The sequence below is a fragment of the Meriones unguiculatus genome, chromosome 17 (assembly GCF_030254825.1).
Source record: "Meriones unguiculatus strain TT.TT164.6M chromosome 17, Bangor_MerUng_6.1, whole genome shotgun sequence".
Classification (NCBI taxonomy): domain Eukaryota; kingdom Metazoa; phylum Chordata; class Mammalia; order Rodentia; family Muridae; genus Meriones; species Meriones unguiculatus.
This window is the reverse complement of record NC_083364.1, coordinates 97,221,459-97,239,620: the sequence shown is the minus strand read 5'-3', so window position 1 is coordinate 97,239,620 and position 18,162 is coordinate 97,221,459. Positions and strand designations below refer to the sequence as shown.

At 56.6% G+C, this 18,162-nt stretch overlaps 1 protein-coding gene across 1 annotated transcript; it reads right to left on the bottom strand.

Moving 5' to 3' along the window:
- Positions 1-861: 861 nt before the first annotated feature.
- Positions 862-16,510, bottom strand: Ets2 (ETS proto-oncogene 2, transcription factor). Its single transcript, XM_021659204.2, has 10 exons — positions 15,929-16,510; positions 12,870-12,941; positions 10,237-10,348; positions 9,098-9,217; positions 8,580-8,780; positions 6,977-7,060; positions 6,209-6,433; positions 5,192-5,455; positions 3,775-3,893; positions 862-2,892 (listed from the first exon to the last, which is right to left on the bottom strand). The coding sequence occupies exons 2-10, from the start codon at positions 12,939-12,941 to the stop codon at positions 2,677-2,679; spliced, it is 1,413 nt and encodes a 470-aa protein (XP_021514879.1). The 5' UTR covers positions 15,929-16,510; the 3' UTR covers positions 862-2,676.
- Positions 16,511-18,162: the final 1,652 nt, after the last annotated feature.

The following is an 18,162-nucleotide window of genomic DNA, read 5'->3' as shown; positions in this document are numbered from 1 at the left end:
TTAGGCCTAATTTTCTTTATGTACTCAAGACAGAAGAGCCCAAACACTGAAGAGATGTGCAAGCAGAGAAATGCTATACTTGAAAAAAACCTTAAGCGCTATTATGCTAATATGTGATTTTGAAATGAAAATTCTAAACAACACTGTATTTGTCCGCATGTGTGTGCACCACATGCTTGCATTGCCACAGAAGCCAGAAGAGAGTGTTGGATGCCCTGAAAATGCAGCTATGGGTGGTTGTGAGCTTCCAGTGGGAGCTAAGAACCAAACCTGGGTCCCTGCAAGCGCAGCGACCGCTCCTGATGGCTGAGCTGCCCCACCCCTCTAGCCCTAACTTAATTTCTCTAAATTTAACTTGTAATAAGATAACCAGGGATGGCTAGGACTGGGGTTTACCACCAGCAACCTGGAGGGCACAGGGCATTGCTGTGAGGCCCTGGTGAGCCCGAGAGCAGTGAGGCCCGGATGTGGACTCTTACTGTCCTTGTGGGCTCTGGAGCGTGGGAACGTCCTGGGGTCAGAACACGTACTCTGATCAACTACACTGTCACCTCAAGGCCGTGGCCTCAAACAACGAAGATGCTTCCACTTCACACGCCAGCGTTTCTCACAGCTTCCTAAAATCTCTTCTCTCCAAGCTTCTGTTCCAACCCTCTCCCAGGCAGATGTTCCACCGCAGGTCGTTTCCCAATTCTCTGAGGAAGGGCTCAGTGGTTTCCATCTTGTTTCTGTGTCTGAGCTGTAGACCGGACTTCCAGGTCACACAGACAAGGGTCCAGAACGGGTCCAAATTCTCATCTACCTCCTCCGTGTCAGACGAGAGAGAGGACTAGTCCAAGGAGCCAGCATTATAGAGAGGCATTGGCTTGACCAAATACTTTATTATTTGAGAAAGAAAAGGCCAAATTACAAAACCTTCATACTTAAGACCGCACCAAATACTTCCGAGTACTTCCGTGACCATGTAAAACTCCCATCTTGCTGACAAAACTCAGGCTAACCTTGGCAAGGTCACGTGGCTCAACCGCACAGGGGCGGCCCGATGGCCGAGCTTTTGGGAGGACTGTGCTTAGTCCCATGTGTTTACGTGATAGACAGCTGTCCCAGCAACAAACAGATCCTTGTGCCTACCCGCAGAACATCCCAGGGCTGACACAGCAGGCCCCAGCTGCTCCTGCGTTTCTGCGTGGTCTCGCAGCATGATGACTCTTCAGCAGTATCACTCGCTGGCCCCCGGCAACCCTGCTAGAAAAAGGCAAACCCCATCCGCTTTCAAAACCAAGTGACTGCTCCAATACTGTTCCCCATCCTGCTTGCCCTGCCTGTGCTGCTGGGCATCCTCCATGGCCAAGAAAATAAGAGGAGTAAACTCTCTGAGGACACGGAGCAGAAAGCAGAGCATGCAACCCAGACGGGAAGAACATGGCAGCACAGAGAGGCCGAAGCGCCACGCTTCATTTAAGGTTAAGACTGATGGGAGATCCCTCCCGTTCTCCTCAGCCCTGCCCAACACCTCTCCCTTTACACAAGTGAAGATAAAAATAAAGCTTTCATACAAATTACATTTTTTTTCCAGTGAGTTACTTTTGCAGTAAAAATAGCTGCTACATAAAGCCCTTCTGGCCTCTGAAAAGGAGTCATATATTTCCAAAAATAGTCTTCTCATTGCTGTCCTACAGGACACCTGGGGCAAAGGAAGGAAAGCCTGGCTCGGGGGAGGGGAGCTGCCTGGAAAACAGTCACATCAAAAAAATAAAATACACTTCAGTGTTTGTGTATAAACTGACAGCATGCAGGAAGTGGAAAACATGTGCCATTTGTCAAGAAAAATACTGCTTTACAGCTTCTACAGTCCAGGGGAAAATGGAAAGGCCAAATGCACGCTCAAATAATATTAAGAGTCTTATAAAAAAATCCCAACATACAAAATCCTGGCCAGATAATGAGCAAGCCAGAACTAAAATAACAATAATAAAACAAAACAGAAGTAAAAACCAGGGTCATCCTTCAGACCCCATTCCTGTTGGTGACGAACTGAGAACAGCGCGTCTTGATTTCTCTCAGTGGGCCCCAAGCGACGACGTCAGTGTAAAATGACGTTCCTGTATGCGAGTGGGGACAATGCATCATCTAGCAGGGTCTGCATTCTTGATTCAAACAGGTTATGATTACTTTAAATACAATATACAATTTCTGTTAAATAGAGCTGCTGGAGGATTCTGACAATTAAAGGTACAACAATATGTACAAACTAACTTCTGAAATGGGGCGCCCGCTGCCCTCCACCTCTCTCATGGCAGGGCGGCCTCTGCTACTCCTGGTGGCAAAAGGCCAAAGGAAAGACACATTTCTCAGTGTTTGTGTGTCCGCATCATGCTGGCTCCCGGAGCATCTCAAATCGCCGGAAAGTCGCAATCTGCCCTCGGCCTGCGGTGCCACGGCGGCTTCCAGAGCCTCTTCCCTTCCGGGGCTGGCCTCGGGACAGAGGCCGCGCCAGTTTCCGCCACGGGGAGCTGGCTTGTGGAAGAGGCAAGGGAGGGAGGCAGGTCACGGCTGCGTGGTGGCTCTCCCGAGGGGCTCCATCCTGCCCTCCCGTGGGTCTTTGCAGCGTGGGCCAGGACGGCCTTCCCACTCAGTCCCCGCACCCGGGGCCGGCTCAGGGTGGGCCTGAGGAGCTCAGTCTTCCGTGTCAGGCTGGACACCCAGGATGGCGTGCAGCTCCTCGGGGGCGAACCCCAGCAAGTTCTGAAGGTCGCACACGAAGCGGTACACGTAGCGCTTCCCCGACGTCTTATGGATGATGTTCTTGTCGTAGTAGTAGCGCAGGCCGCGGCTCAGCTTCTCGTAGTTCATCTTCGGCTTGTTCTTCCTCTTCCCCCACCGGCGGGCCACCTTTGGGGATTAAGGACAGAGTCAGCGTGGCCGCTCTCGAGCCAGAACCGGCTCCCCAGACCCCGGGCGCTCACACTAGGGAGCCGAACAGTCACAGGGGTCACTTCAAATTCGTGCACGATTCCAGGTAGGAGAGCCAGTGAGTCCCCAGCTCCATCTCAACAAAGCCTCCTGGGCCCACCGTGTGGAGCTGGGGTGCCTCCCACCCGGCCACTGCTCGCAGCCATCCGCCATAGTTCGTACGCCCTCTGCCCCCTTCTTTTTTTTCTCTCTCTCTTTTAAAAAGCCAGACAGAACCTCCTGTACCCCAGGTTGGGCAGGATGACCTTGAAGGTCTTAGCCTCCAGCCTCGGCTCCCCCCACCTCGCACAGGGTGCTGTGATTACAGGCAGGCACGGGTCCTCACACCTGAGTTAGGGCGCTGGGGATGGAGCCCTTGGGTGCCAGCAAGCGAGCCAACCGCTCTGCCGGCTGAGGCGTTCCAAGCCTGTGATCACTGAAGAGACTATTCTGGCCCGTGAGACATATGACTCCCCCAGACAGACAGGCGACAGATGACGTGTATCGCTGGCTGGCACCGTGCCTCCCAAAGCCTTCTCCATCAGGGCACCCCAATGCCAACCCAATGCCTGGCTGCTGTGCGCCTTGTCTAACTAGGGATAAAGGTGAACTCCCTCTAGAACCCGCCAAGGGTCACCAGACAATGTCCACAGAGGGAGGAGGGCACTGCTCCAGGACAGCAGGCCCATTCATCAACAAGGCGATGGTTGCAGTTCGGCCAGCCTAAGAGCGGGGCTTCCTGGTGGAGGAGGGCTCCCGGTTCCCCATGCTGGCTCCAGGACCCAGCGTGATGACCTGGGGCTGAGAGTGCAGGCGCCATACCTCATCAGGATCAGAGAGCTTGAACTCCCATCCGTCCCCTGTCCAGCTGATGAAGGACTGACAGGACTTGTCGGACAGCAGCTCCAGAAGGAACTGCCACAGTTGGATCGGTCCACTTCCTGCGGGTGATGGGAGGCGGGTTACACGGGTGTCTGTGGGGGCAGCTGCGATCTGACCCTCCTGGTGACCAGGCTGCCTTGTGGGCCCTGCTGGGCACTGAGCGGGTGAGGCCTCAGGGTGCCAGAGCCCCAGGAAGCATCTGAAGGGGTGGGAGGCACACATCCGCCTGCCTGGCCCACTGCTGCTCCCAGAGGAGGCTTAGCAGGCAGCAACAGCCCTCCTGCTGTTTGGTGCTTTCCTATGCAAGAGCCCCAGGAGTTTACGCCTGGAAATGCCCAGGGGAGCTGGGGCGGGCACTCGAGGGCCATCTCATCCCAGGCGCGTCCCTCATGACCATCAGCAAACTGTACAGTGAGACTTGACGCGCGGACACATGCACGGGTGACCCACACCCACAACTGTCAGTCTCTGCTACCCAGGAACCCAGAACCACCGCTCTGAGAGAGGCTCGCCGCAGCCCCGCCTCTCTTATGGGTGTACAGAGACTTGTCTTGGGTCCCTGTCACGGTTTAGGGAAGAAAAGCCAAGATCTGACAAGCTCAGCTGTCACCTTGGCCTCAAGTATAAGAGGCTGTGGGGAAGCAGAGAGACCTTGGGCTGAGCCACAGGGAGCTGACTCACGTGTCACCTTGGAACCCAGTGGGTTCCCACAGCACCCACGATACCACTGCGGGCCACAGGCTAACCAGCAATCAGAACCGCTACCATCCGGTGGGGCTCCCAGGCTGTGGGGTTCCTCAGCAGTTATATGACCCTATGTACCACAACAGCCTCACGCTCAAGCCCCTTCATGAATCTTTACACATATACGTGGCCATTTGTTTTTGAGAAGAGAGTCCATGCATCCTCACTTTAATCTCATATTTTTCAGAGTGGGTTTTTAAAAACCACGGTGTCTTACGGCCAGTGTGTGAGAAGAGGGTCCTATTTAAAGGCATCTAAAGCAACGAAAATGAACATTCCTGGTGTTTCTGCCCCAGTTTTGAAGCTCTCTGGTTCTGAAAACAGCGTTAATTAAGGTCAGCTCTCTGCCTGGAGAGGTAAACAGCTCGGCCTTCCCAGGCCGGCTTACATTCCTGGAGATCCTGAGTGTGAGTCACTCCTCCCTCTCCACCCATCCCAGGCAGAGGGTGTGGCCTGGGATCTTCCCGCACCCCAGATCCTGACGTGGAAGCTTCTCCAGTCTGGTGGGATGGGGGTCCAGCGAGCCTCAGCGTACCACAGGGAGCCGTGAGGCGGCCTGGGCAAGCCCGGCGGGTGCCGCAGCCACAGCGGGGCCCTCGGAGTGGACACTCACCGGTGAAGCCGGCCAGCACGGCCGCGGGGATAACCGGTTTGCCTTGCTCCACCGGGTCACTCCGCTCCTGGATGTAGTCCTTGAAGGACATGGCAGGCTTGCTGAGGCACAGCGCCTGGCTGCAGTCCTCCTCGAAGCTCTCGAAGGAAGGCACGCGCTGCACGTCCAGCAGCGACGACTGGCTGGTCCAGGAGCGCAGCAGCGAGTCGGAGCTCTCGAAGCTGTCCCCGCCGCTCTCCGGGGAGTCATGCTCCTTGGGCTTTCCTGGTAAAGGCAACCACACAAGGCTAAGACCCCTCCAGGGTGTGGGGCACCGTGACCCCAACTCCCGCATCACTGCCAACCACCCGCCACGCACGTGGCTGGCACAGCGCCAACCAGACCCCTCTGAGTGCTCTCCCGACTCAGACGCTGATTTCTTAGGACAACTTCATATGCAGACAACAACCAGAGGGTGGAGAAGGCAGAGCTCCCTACAGCAGGACTCTAACCGCAAGCAAACGCTCAGACAGGAGACAAACCCCAAGGAAAACAGTCAGCCAAAGCCCGCCTGCGGGAAGCCCCAGGCCAGCAGAAGCCAGTCCCGGATGCTGAGAAGGCAACGGGCTGCTCCTGCAGAGACGGCTGGGAACGGAGGAACCTCGCAGGCTGCCGGAAACTCCTGGGTCTGCGCGGATGGTTGGGGCATAGCTGTACACAGCCGTGTTACTTTGACCAAATGTGCAACCTGAGACGCGTGCATCACGCATGCCACATCCTTACAGAGGCAGCCTGCACATGCTGCGTCTCAGCGGGACACACCCCCGCTCGGGACTTAGGCTTTTAAGTCGCCCCACCTTGCTCACTTGGTCCTGCAGAACCCAGGCTAGGGATCTGAACTGGCTGAATCCGTGTAGTCACACGGAAGGTGGCCTGGCACTTTAACCTCCTCCAACGGCAGAGAGCAGGACGTGCTGCCCAGCCGCTCTCCTCCCCAGTGGGCCCCGACAAACCGTAACCTTCCCCTCGAGTGCTTACCGGAACTGCTGGTGAGCAAGTTCAGGCTGCCACCGGCGAAGTCCTGGCCCACAGAGCAGTAGTTGACACTGACGGTACTGAGCCGGGACTTGGGCAGCATCTGGAACTCCTGCTCGGAGGCGAGGGCCGCGGGCGTGGCGGAAGGTGGGCACACACTGTCCAGGAGGCTGTCTTTGGGGTAGCTTTGTGCCTGCATCCCGTAGGGAGCCTGCTCCACACCGAAGCCTGCACAGAACACCAATCAGCCAGCCTGACGACAGCTGCACCCACACCCCACTACACCCCCCCAAGAGCCTGTGCTGCGCCAGGTCCAGAGCACAGCGAGCCTTCCTCGCACTCGGTCTGTCCACCCCGCTACACTCTGCAGGGTCTACTGACCTCTTTTTCTCTTTATGGTTAAAACACTTTACAGAGCGGTGTTGACTCCTAGCGATTATAGGAGCCACTTAGGCAATGCTGGGTTTTCCAGGGCCCACACTGAAAGCTAGTTTCCCATTTTAACTGACCCAACACAGCAGTGGTCCTCAATATGTAAACAGCATTCTAACTCATCAAGGAATAGTTTACACTCTTGGTTCGCCTTTAAGACCTCTGCGTATAGATGAGTCAGGGTCTCGGATTCTCAGCACACCTTTCACGTGTGTCTGTCACGTGTCAGCGCCTTAGTGGCTCGATGCCCATGTGTAGCCACCAAGAAGCATAGGCCGAGGCCACCCGGGGCTGGAGAGACCAAACCAGAGATCTTACGGCGTAGTCCACCTGACTGACCTAATGTATTGCTGTTGATCCAATGAGAAACGGAGTTGAGGTGTGAGTTTTCTTCATATTGGTCTTCCGTCTTTTCTTGGTTCTCTGAAAAGTAGACACAGAAGACATTGAAAATGTCACAAGAAAGTAACACACCTTTGAGCCCAGCACTCTGAGGCAGAGGCAGGTGGATCTCTGTGAGTTCTAGGCCTGCTGGTCTACAGAGTTCCAGGACAGCCAGGGCTACACAGAGAAACACAATCTCAAAAAAACCAAACCAAACCAAACCAAACCAAGACTGCACAAGAGGTGCTGGGGGGACGGCTCAGTGGTCAAGAGCACCAGCTGCTCTCCCAAAGGGCCCAGTTCAGTTCCCAGCACCCACACGGCTGCACACAACCGTCTAACTCTAGTCCCAGAGGATCTGGCACCCTCAGACACACATGCAGCAAAACACCAACGTGCATGAAATGGAACTAAAACAACTCCACAGGAAGAGCAACGCTTCCACACTCCTGTTCTACGGACATCAAAATAACCCACTTCAGCCTTCACGTTCCCTTTGATTTCAACCCCCAGATGTGTCTGTTTTTAAAAATCACGGTACATTTTTCTAATAATCTGGGGCGAGTTTTTCAAAAGCAATGAAGCCACTGTCTGGAGCAGTCCAGTGTGTGAACTCATTTCATGCCTGTGCTAATGAGGCACCGTCTGTGCAGGGCAGGGAGACCTTGGGGAAGGAAATGGACACGGCCCCTCCCCTGTAAGGTTGAACGCCGTCCACAGGTGAGTCTGGGATGCCGTGAGAGCCGCAGGCCGAGTGTGTGTAAGTAGCCTGACTAGGGCTAACACACTACTGCGTTCGCCAAATGCACAGGCTGAGCCAAAGCCCAGCCAGCCAGGCCTGCCGCAAAATGGCTGCCCGGAAATGTGGGCAAGACCGGTCTGTGTTCCCCAAGAAGCAGGGAGTCGTCAGAGTTGGCTTCCTCGGCGCTAGAAAGCCGCAGCTAAACCCGCCTGGCAACAGAACTCCCAATGAGGCTCTGAGTTTCCACGCTGAAAGCGGACCTGTGTAAACATGGTGCTAACCAATTTCTTACTTTTTTTTTAACTTAAGTTAGCCTTACTGTGACTGTCCCTCATTAAACCAAGTCACCTGGGCAGGTCTCCCTGGTCTTCAAGGCCTGAGGAGAGTGTCTCTAGCCTCGTTGTCCCGAGTTCAGTGTCCGATTTTACGCTTCAGTGTGTACTGACCACTGAGCCCGCTCTCCACAGTCGCCAGCAGAGTGGCGTCACGGCGTGCCTGCCTCCCTCGCAGGCACTCTGTCCCTCTCGGCGCTCCTAGTGACCTCACCTGCCTGGCACCCTGGCTGGCCTACATACCTAGGGTGCTCTGGACTGGCACGACCAGTACAGTCTGGAGACAGCCAGCCAGCTGGTGACTCAGGCTGCTGCCTCGTGGCCACACCTGGCACTCCGAGAGCATCCAGCACACTTCTCTCAGGGGAACGAGGACCTGCAACACGCCCCATCTGAGCGATGGGCTCTACCACTGCGTAGCCAGGGGGGCATCTGAGGCAATGGGCTCTACCACTGCATAGCCTGGGGGGGGGCACAGCCTTACCTTTGAGCATCTGCTCCAGGTGCTCCCAGAGGATGTCGCCCACGAAGTCAGGCGCCAGCTCCAGGAAGCGCTCCTTACCCAGGTTGCACAGCGTCTGGCCATTCATGCCAAAGCGCTGCAGGTTCACATTGACCAGGCTGAACTCGTTGCTGGCCCAGAGCAGCCACTGGCACACGTGCTGCGGGCTCCACAGCCAGGGGTCTACGGGGGAGGAAACGCCGGTGAACGCGGGGAGGCGGGGAGGCCAGGGCCCTCAACAGTGAACAGCGGGGAGGTGGGGAGGCCAGGGCCCTCAGCAGTCCAAGCCCGGACAGCTCCACACCAAGAAACAACCAGGACACAGCCGTGCTGCAACCCAGGCAGAAGACACCAGCAGCTCTCGGCTTGGTGTTTACTGGGGCCTCGGCGCCCGGGGGCCACAGGCCCAGGGTAGCTACATTCCTGCGACTTCTTGCCAGGCAACCCAGGCCCGCACATGCGTCCTCCGGGGCTCAGCAGCCTCAGAGCCCAGCACTTACTTTTGGGAATGCCAAGACGCCGCTGCTCCTTGTGGAAGCCGCTGAAGGTGGCTTTCAGGGCTTGGCTCATCACTGCCTTGCTGCAGGGAGTGAGCAAGGGCAGCTCGCAGCTGGCTGCATCTAGAGAGAAAGCACAGGGACGTCAGGACTCAGGGACGTCAGGACTCACGGCAGATGTCAACAGACGCTCAGGATCAGGCCCGGCCACAGAGACCCGAGCACAAAAGCTGCCATGACTCCTGAAGGGAACACAGCTAGCCGTGCGCTGGGAGGGCATGCCCCTGGCGTGCAGGGGTTTCACACCCACCATCGCCCAAAGCAAACAAGAAAAGACTTTTTCAAAGTATACTCTATTACGGTAATCACAGAGATACAATCTGACATGCTGTTTTTTTCTTTAAAAAGGGAAGCAATGACTTTAGGAACCAAAGCCAGTTAGGATTCCTAGAGTTATGCTTACAAAAAGAGAAATCTAGAGTAAACATGAGCTGGGTGGTCCGCAGCTGTACCCCAGCATTTGGGAGACAGAGACAGGAGAAAAATGAGATAACCTGGGCTACACAGGGAGTTCCAAGCCAGCAAAGTCCTCGTGTGTGCGCGTGTGTGCGCACGTGTGTGTGCACACGTGCTCTAAAGTTTTAAAATAAAAGTCAAATATTTTGCACAACTTCATGCACAGATACCATTTCCCCCTAAAATGTACTTTAAACTGAACAGATTAGTTCAGAAGGCCTCAGGTGTGTCCAACCTGTGCACAGCCAAGGACCACTGTGGATGGAGGCTGACACAAAATCGCCAGAAGTGTTCAAAGCACGGGATTTTACTCTGTCCTAGCTTGACTGTATGGTTCTGAGTGTGGCCTGTGCCCAGTGAGATAAGGAACGGTGTGAAAACACGGAAGGTGAGACTGTCAGGGCTCCTGGCTGTGAGTGACACATTCCCAGCTCACACGTGAAGACACCAGAGTGGCCAGTGTATTCACACTGAGGAGGACGGCCTCCTGTGAGGGCCAGGCCTCTATCAGACTTCCCGCACCCACACTCAGGCATGCTGGCTGGAGAGTGGGCTGTTACTAACTGCTCGGCTGTCAGCCCCGCGGCTGAGGGGAGCCATTCCGCCAGGCGGGGGGAGCGCATTACCGTGGGAGACAGAATCCAAGCCCGTGGGCACTTCCTGGAGCGTCTGGTCCTCGCTGAGAGAGGGGAACACAGCAAACAGGGAGCCATCGAAGGTGTCAAAGGCCGGCTGGCGCTGGAGAACACGGGAAGACAGAGAGGGGTGCATGAGCGCACCTGGCGCCCAGCTTCCGCACAGGTCCACAGCGACCCTCCTGTGGGCCCCAGCGGCCTCTCAGCACTGGACACACTCCTGAGAGGTTCAGAGTAACCCAAACAATGCCGCCTCTCTCTAGACGCTTCAGCTCAGGTGGCCCGGGAGGTTAGTTACTCGGCACAACCTACCTAAATTAATAAACCAAACCCAACGGAAGCCAGCTATACCACACCAGGAGCCGCACCGGGGAGAGCAGCGCGGTTCACCAGACGGGTGTGTGGGCAGGACGTGACCCAGCGGCTGTGCTGGCGGGAGGCCGCGCAGGTGAAAAGGCCAAAGCTGGAAAGACATGGGGAACTGCCAGCAGCCAGCTATTTTTGCCTCTGGGCAGCTACACTGAATTATCTACCACTTAGGAGGGAGACCTTCCTCAGTAACCCAGAGCTTCAGATAATAATCTGTTAAAAAAAAAGACAAAAAACAAAAAACCTTTGTGTTTTCTGTGATAAAAATAAAAGATTGTGAAAAGCAACTTCAAACCGACTACAGGGAGATTTTCAGGAAAACTTGGATGTTTCATAAACGCTGGTAATCTGTGAAACAGAGCAGCCCTGAACGGCAGGACTGTGAATAACCCCTGGCCAGTCCGGTCCACCCCTGCCCAGAGTGTTTAGGAATCGTGAAAAAAAGTTCTATTTCCCAACATAATCTGGAAATCCCACATCATGTGTAACACAATGACCCATGCGTTGAGTCATGGGTCCATGAATGTGTAACACATTTGCAAATCACATCAGCCCAGCACTGGGCCTCCGCTCCAGAAATGCAGAGTGGCTGACATGCTGCCCCAAAGGGCACGCTGCCAGTGGCAGCTCCAAGTCCTCAGCTCCCGGGGCACACCAACCACGTGGGAGTGCTAGCACAGGGGAATGTGACCCCAGGAATGCCAACCACGTGGAGGGCAGGCCCACTGGGGAATGTGACACTCTCACCTGGACCTACCTAGGACTTCACCCCGGGAGGATCTGGATGAAATATTAAGTAGATGTTGAACAACAACAAAAACTCCCCCCAAGCACTGCCCAGGCCTCCAGGAAGTGTCCTTCTGGAAGTTCTTTCTTTAAAACCAGGAAGTCAAAGAACAATAGGAAGCCCTTGCTACACATTTCAACACAGAAGCTGGCATCTTCTCCGAATGCAGAGTCAGCAGGTTCTCTCTGCTCACTGAAGGCTTTTCTCAGGGTGTGTAGCTTCAGCTCCCTCACACTAATTCCTTATACCATTCCTGCCGTGCTTTAGGCACGTGATTCAATCAAACAAGCAAACACACTAGCATTCGATAACAACATATGACAGGGAAAAAATGGGTTAGGTTCTGCCACCGGACATCCAAGCTTCAGAGCGGTTCAGGACACTGGAAACGGCAGCAGAGCGAGCATCCGCTGGGCAAGTGTGAGGTCACGAGGTAGGCTCCCGAGAACCCGTGTCAGGCTGTCGGGGGACCCCCTCGGAAGGCAGAACCAGCTCTAGAGGCGGTCTGTCACCTTTAATCCTGGACTAGGCCAGCTGGCTAGCAGCAGGGTCAGTGAGAGATGCCTTCTCAAAAAACAAAGTGGACAGCAATAAAGATGTTCACCACTGGCCTCAGTACGACACCTACACCTACACCTACATCCACACACCCCCCACACAGAGAGAGAGAGAGAGAGAGAGAGAGAGAGAGAGAAATTACCAGTTTATGCTACAAGAGTTCCAAAAGGGATTCACAACATGTCATGGACGCACCGTGAAGAGGGTTCACACAGGGGAGCCAGCCCTTTCATCTTTCATCTGTTTGGGGTTTGCATAACCAGGCCTGCTGTTGCACAGCAGACAGCAGCTCCCTACAGCCTCAGGGGCACAGCCCCTCCTCACAGAGGCAGCACAAGACGCTCATTCTCAGCCTCCCGGGTTAGCCCATAAACTGAACTGGGAACGCTGAGACTGACCAGTGGGCAAGGGCACTCGGAGCCAAGCCTGGCGGCCTAAGTTCATACCCAGGACCTTCACGGTGGAAGGAAGGAGAGCGCTGACTCCCACAAACTCTCTCCTCTGCCTCTGTCATGGCAGGTGTGCACAGGCACAAGTAAATACAAGTAAAGAAGAAGCAATCAGCCTCCAGGCTCGGCCCTGAACGCTCCTGAGCGGACGAAAAGGCGATGCCTATATCTCTGCTGCTCTCTAAGACGTGGGAGCTGCTTTCCAGCTTGAAAGGAGCCTCAGGAATGGGCCTCAGCACCTCACCCGCAAGTGAACTGCTTTTAGACCTGGGGGCAGATCCCCAGCGCATCAGGACACCCCTTCACAGCGCAGAACAGGCTCAAGCAGTTTCCTCTGAGCCACACAGCGAAGGGATTTAAAATCCAGGCCAGACAGCGACTTCTGGGGCCCAGGTCTGCACGGGTTCCTGCCGCTTACTAACAGCTTCCAAGATGGTCCAGGAAACGTAGTAAGCACATACCTTGAGTGTCCCTCGAAAGCTGTTAGAGACAGGAGCCACTTGGTCCATGTTCTTGATTCCAAAGTCATTCATCTTGAAAGAAAAGACAGAGAGACAGAGTCAGCGTGTTGCCCTCAAAGCGCCACGTGAAGGAAGTGCTGACGGCGGCTGCTGGGGCACTGCAGGCGGTGGGCGCGCTCACACCCTCGGATGGAACCCTGATCTAGAGCTTCATGACATGCGACAGGGAGGGTGCCACAGAGCTCCTCTTAGAGACTCCACGGGCCTCCTCGCAGTGGGATAGCGAGCAAGGAGAGGAACACGCCCACGCTAAGCCGGGGTGAGGGCTCCAGCCAGCGTCTCCTGCCTGCACCAGTCAGCTCAACCTGGGCCCCTAGGGGAGCAACACAGGGGTCACCTGCCTTGAAAGTGCCTGTGGGGGTCAGACCAACACACACACACACACACTTCTCTAAGCTGTGCGGAAGCACACAGCCTTGAACCACGAAACCCCTCACCCAGACCCTCAGGCTCTGAGTGTGTGATCTCAGAAACCCTCTCCTGTGCGTGCGGCACAGCTCTGCGTTTGTCCAGAGGCGAGGCCTTGCTTGTACAGGGGCTTACACAGGAGCTGGGCTGACCAACGTGGCAGCCAGCAGCTGGCCACCGGCGGCTACTGTGCAGGGAGCCAGCTGTGAGTGTGAGCACACGTGAGACCTCCAGAGCTGGCAAGAAAGATGAAGATGTGTTAGGAACCTGAACACTTACTCTGTGCTTACGTAAAGCTGCGAAGGCAGCGGCTTCACTACCGGTGAAACCGTAGCGGCCCCTCAAGACTGCTTTGAGCACCCTACAGAGAAGCCAAGAACCACCTGTCCACTTGCTGTAGGCCGAAAATCTTCTCTGGGCCTGCTGTGTAGGTCTGAGCGAAGCAAGCGACACACTCAGCGCAGAAGGCAGGCCTCATCACACAGCAGTGTCCCCCACACCACGGCTCACACCAAAGGTCACTCCAGGGCTGGAGCCTCCGTCCACCCCGTGGCATGACCCCAGCGGCCCACCCGTGCTCTCCTGCACGCGCACCTGCTAGCCAAACACTTGCATCACAGCAGCACCAACAGACAGAAGTCACTGGAGGCAGCAGGAGGCATGGGCTCGCAGAACATTTGACTTGCTTCGACGGCTTTCTTGGGCTCGCCTTAGTCAACACCGGGGCCAGCGCAGGCGTGTTAACAGATTCCTACTAAGCACACGCTCGCACAATCACGCTTTGACAAAAGGCTACAAGGGCTTGGAGGGGCCTCCGGGAGGCTGCTGAGGGCTCAGACAGCACATCTGGGTTAAGGCAGCCCACAGTAGCTGGGGCGCACTGAGGGAGCCACAGTCCCCAGAAAATTCAGAGCATGACCCGCGCTGGCCACATTTGCTTGGACTCTCCCTGGCACACTACCTCAGCCACACTCACTGCCAGCGAGGGCCACCATGTCAGAACGCCTAGCTCCTCCCATGAAGGAAGCACCCAGGCCCCTCCCTCAGTCCTATGTCCAAACAGTAAGTGTCCTTAGGCTGAGGCCGGGGCCACACTCCTCTGGAGGTTACACTTCAGTGAGCATGCATGAGAGGGCTTTCCCTGAGGCACCCCACTGAAGCAAAGAGCACACAATCTGAACCAGCCTCCTCAGCACACTTTAGCCCTGTGAGGGCCGGAGAACAGATGGAGCCTGCCCTGTAACCTGTTGACTAAAGCCTCAAGCCAGCGACAGGGCTGGAGCTGTCCACATGCTCCTGCCGGATGGGCGCTGTGGCCCCGGTGTGCAGACCCTGGCCCACCCTGAAAGAGCGTCCCAGCCTCCTGTGTACAAACAGGAGGAGAGGAGGGAGGCTCCCACTCCCACACAAAGAGCGTAATTACCAGCTGCAGAGCAGGGTTCCTTTGTTGCTGGCTTTTTAATGAGTTTTGTAAAAACCCTGTAGAATTAAAGCGCTCGGCTAAATGGCTTCAGGCAGACACACAGCTAATCAAATTTAAGTTCATTTATCCTCCTGAACGTGCTAGCTAACTCCCAAACAAGTAAAGACTCTAGATAAACCAGTTTTCAAGTTCAGACCTTTTGGTTCCCTGGGGGACTAAATGCTACTCGTACTCCCCAAAATAAGAAAAAGAAACGGGAGAAAATAGCAGAAAGCTAATGACTGAGAACAGCTAAGTTTTAAAACAAGAATTCCCCTGAGAACTGTATCCTTACTGGAACAGGTAATCGCTTACATAAGAGAGCACAGGTTTATATTTAAATTTAGGTTAAAAACAACCCTTTGGAAGGTTGGCTTGCTTTTCGCTTGGAAGGCGATCAGTTTAGAGAAATGAATGACTAATTCAGATCCGCGAGTTTGCCCGATTCCCCGTGGGGCGCGCGGCGTCCACGGTTACTGTAGAGAGGATTACTCAGGTTTTAACAAGAGCTGGGTCTTCCGACGGAGGTGTGGACAGACGCCGCACAGGAGCGTCCGCGGGGGCCGCGAGCCTGACCCCCGCCGGCGAATTAAGCGACTCCGGTCTCCGTCCCGGACTGCTCTTGGCTGTACTTTCTAAACCAGCAGCGAGCGAGTCAGCTGCTATTTCAGGCTCCTCTGAAATTGAGTGCAGGCTAGTACAAGTCTTCCGAGATTAAATAATAAATCAGAAACAGGCCAAATACGCACGCAAACGCTCCGGGTTTCCCCTTCATTCACACGCTTTAGGGAGAAAATAAGGGCGGCGCGGGCATGCGCACCCCCGCCCGGACGGTGTCCTGTGCTGCTGCGCGGGGCGCAGGTGACACGTCCCCGGAGCCGCCGCTTCCCGGGGGTCCCGGGCCCGGACACCCCTGCGCCTCCCACTCACGCCGCTCCGCCCTCCCCCGCGCTGGCGCGGCCGGGAGGCAGGAGCCGCAGCAGGAGGGCGCCGGCTTCCCCGAACAAAGCCGCCCCGCCCGGCGCCCGGGCGCCCGCCGAGGCCGCCGGGGCCCGACCGGCCGGGCAGCCCGCACCGCACCCCACCCCAGCCCGGGCGGTGGCCTCCCGCGGGGCGCCGGGGCTCTTACCGCGCCAACGAGGGCAGGGCCGGCCAGAGGGCCGCGCTGAGCCGGGGTCGCGGCGGGCCGGGCGCGGGGGCGCGGGTCGGCGGCGGGCGGGTCTCGGCGGCGTCCACTCCGCGCTCAGCGCCGTGCCGGAGGAAGTAGGCAGCGCGGTCCCCGGGCCGCGCGCTCTTCTGGAGCTGGGGGAGGGCCGGAGGGGCCGGGGGAGGGGACAGCGGTGACGGAGCGCCGGAGGAGGAGCGAGCGGGGCCGGCGTGGGAGGACACCGGGGGCCGCGGACGCCGCTCCTCCCGGCCTTCCGTGCGCCCCCGCGCGCCCGCCCGCGGCTCCGGTGCCCGCCCGGGCCGGAGGTGCCGCAAGAAGGGCCGCGTCCTCGGCGTGCCCGGGGCCGGGCGGCCGCAGGTCCCCGCTCGCGGCGCCGGGGCGCTCGGGTTGGGTGGCCAGGCGCCCGCAGCTAGCGTGCGCTCCGCCTTCTGGTCCCTCCACCGTGGGAAGCCTCGTCCGCGAGGTCAGGGAGGAGCAGAGTGGGCGGGGGCCGAGTCGCGAGTGGGAGAGCGGAACGTGGCGCAGCCGCTCGGCTCCGGGGAGGCCCCGCCTACCGCCTCGGCGGGCGCGGCGCCCCCTAGAGCTGAGCCCAGGCTTAGCGCCAACCTGGCCGAGCTCGCCGAGCCATCAATTAGTCTTACTAATGAATTCATCAAAGGCGTTGATGCTCCGCTTTACCTGCCGGGTCAACTACATGCCAAGAACGGCGTGACCCTCCCAAACTCATGGCCTAAAGCACCAGCCGTAGGGTGGTTTCCTTTCCTTTTCTTCAGAAGGTCCCGAGTCCCGAAACCTGTGTGCATGCTCTCTGCGCACAGGTGTCAGTCAATATAGAGGGGGAAAGTTTAGCTAGGCACCAGAGACGAGCATGAAATGGCCGGTGTCCAGCTGAGGCGAGGCCGTGGGACTGACGATTGACACATTCCAAGGCAACCTTACTGAGAAGGAGCGGAAGGCCCCGCTTCCCTGGTTCTCAGGGTTCCTGGTTTCCATAGCAACTCCGCATCTGAAGTTATTGGCCAATCAAGACACTGTCGCACTTGAGACTTCTCTCTAGTGCATCACCTTTGCAGGGTCAAGGCCTGGCCGCCAGGCGAGTACAGCGAGGTTGGAGGAACCGATACTTCCTCGTGGCCTCTCCGTGCGGCTTCTCAGTGTGTGCTCGGGTCTGGACCAGAGAACCAGGTCAAGGAGGAACTCCATAAATGGAAGACAGATTCGCTAGTCTGTTACCATGGAGACATGGAGTAGCCTATGCTAACTTAGACAAACATAGCAGAAGGTACCGACTTGTCCGGACTTCAGTTCCGCTAAAGGGGTGTCTGCCCACTCCTCCCTCCCACCCTCAGGCCGTGACCGCATGTCTGAGATGGCCTAGCACACACAGAGTGATCTCTTAAAGCTCAGGTACCCAAATAGGACTGCTTTCTTCCATCACGTCTGCTCCAGAGACCCGCGGGCGCTCACCGCCGGTGATCAAGGACTTTCTTGGTCAGCACAGGCCTTCTAGAGCTGAGCTCGCGCACCTTTCGGGGCTTCTCAGGCCTGAAGGCAGCACGTGGCAACACTGAGCAGAAGCCACAAAGGAAGTCACTGCATGAGTGTCGTGGCACCTGTGTCGTTAAACTTTGACCAGACGCACACCTATAACAGAATTCATCAGCAGGGCTGAGAGCCTGGCAGAGGCGGTTGCAAGACACCAGAATGTGTTTCTCTAAGCTCTCCTTTGTGAGCATTTTAGGAAAACCTTTTAGAAAAAGCAGAACTGTCCTCTACAGGAAGAGGAAGGCAGGCGTTCGGGAGAGCCACTGCAGCCCTCACAGGTTGGTTTGGGTGCGTGAAACCTGACGAAAAGCAACAGCAGCCAGAAGCAGGAATGCAGACCCCAGGTTTCAGAGGTGAGAGCACCTCTGTCCTCTGCCTGCCCTCTGGAGGAGGAGACACCGCGGGCCCAGGCAGCCCCTAGTCGGCTGTGCTTGGAGCTTGATCCAGCCAAGCCTTGGAGGGTTCCCCACTCAGGGAGGTAACGTGCAGACCTCCTTCTCTGCCCCCCAAGGCGGTTTCCTAGTTACTGAGCAGAGTGAGAGCCCAGCCGCCCGAGCCCTGTGATTATTCATTGACTATTATGGTTCCATTCACGGGGAACCTGGGCCTTCCTGCAAATTGAATCTAATAAAAGCACGCTCCTTCTGCTC

Coding starts and splice junctions, on each gene's coding strand:
- Ets2 (XM_021659204.2), bottom strand. CDS start 12,941: ATGAATGACTTTGGAATCAAGAACATGGACCAAGTGGCTCCTGTCTCT. Junction 10,349..12,869: donor GCTTTCGAGGGACACTCAAG/GTATGTGCTTAC, acceptor CGTGTTCTCCAG/CGCCAGCCGGCCTTTGACAC. Junction 6,434..6,976: donor GATCAACAGCAATACATTAG/GTCAGTCAGGTG, acceptor TGTTCTGTGCAG/GCTTCGGTGTGGAGCAGGCT.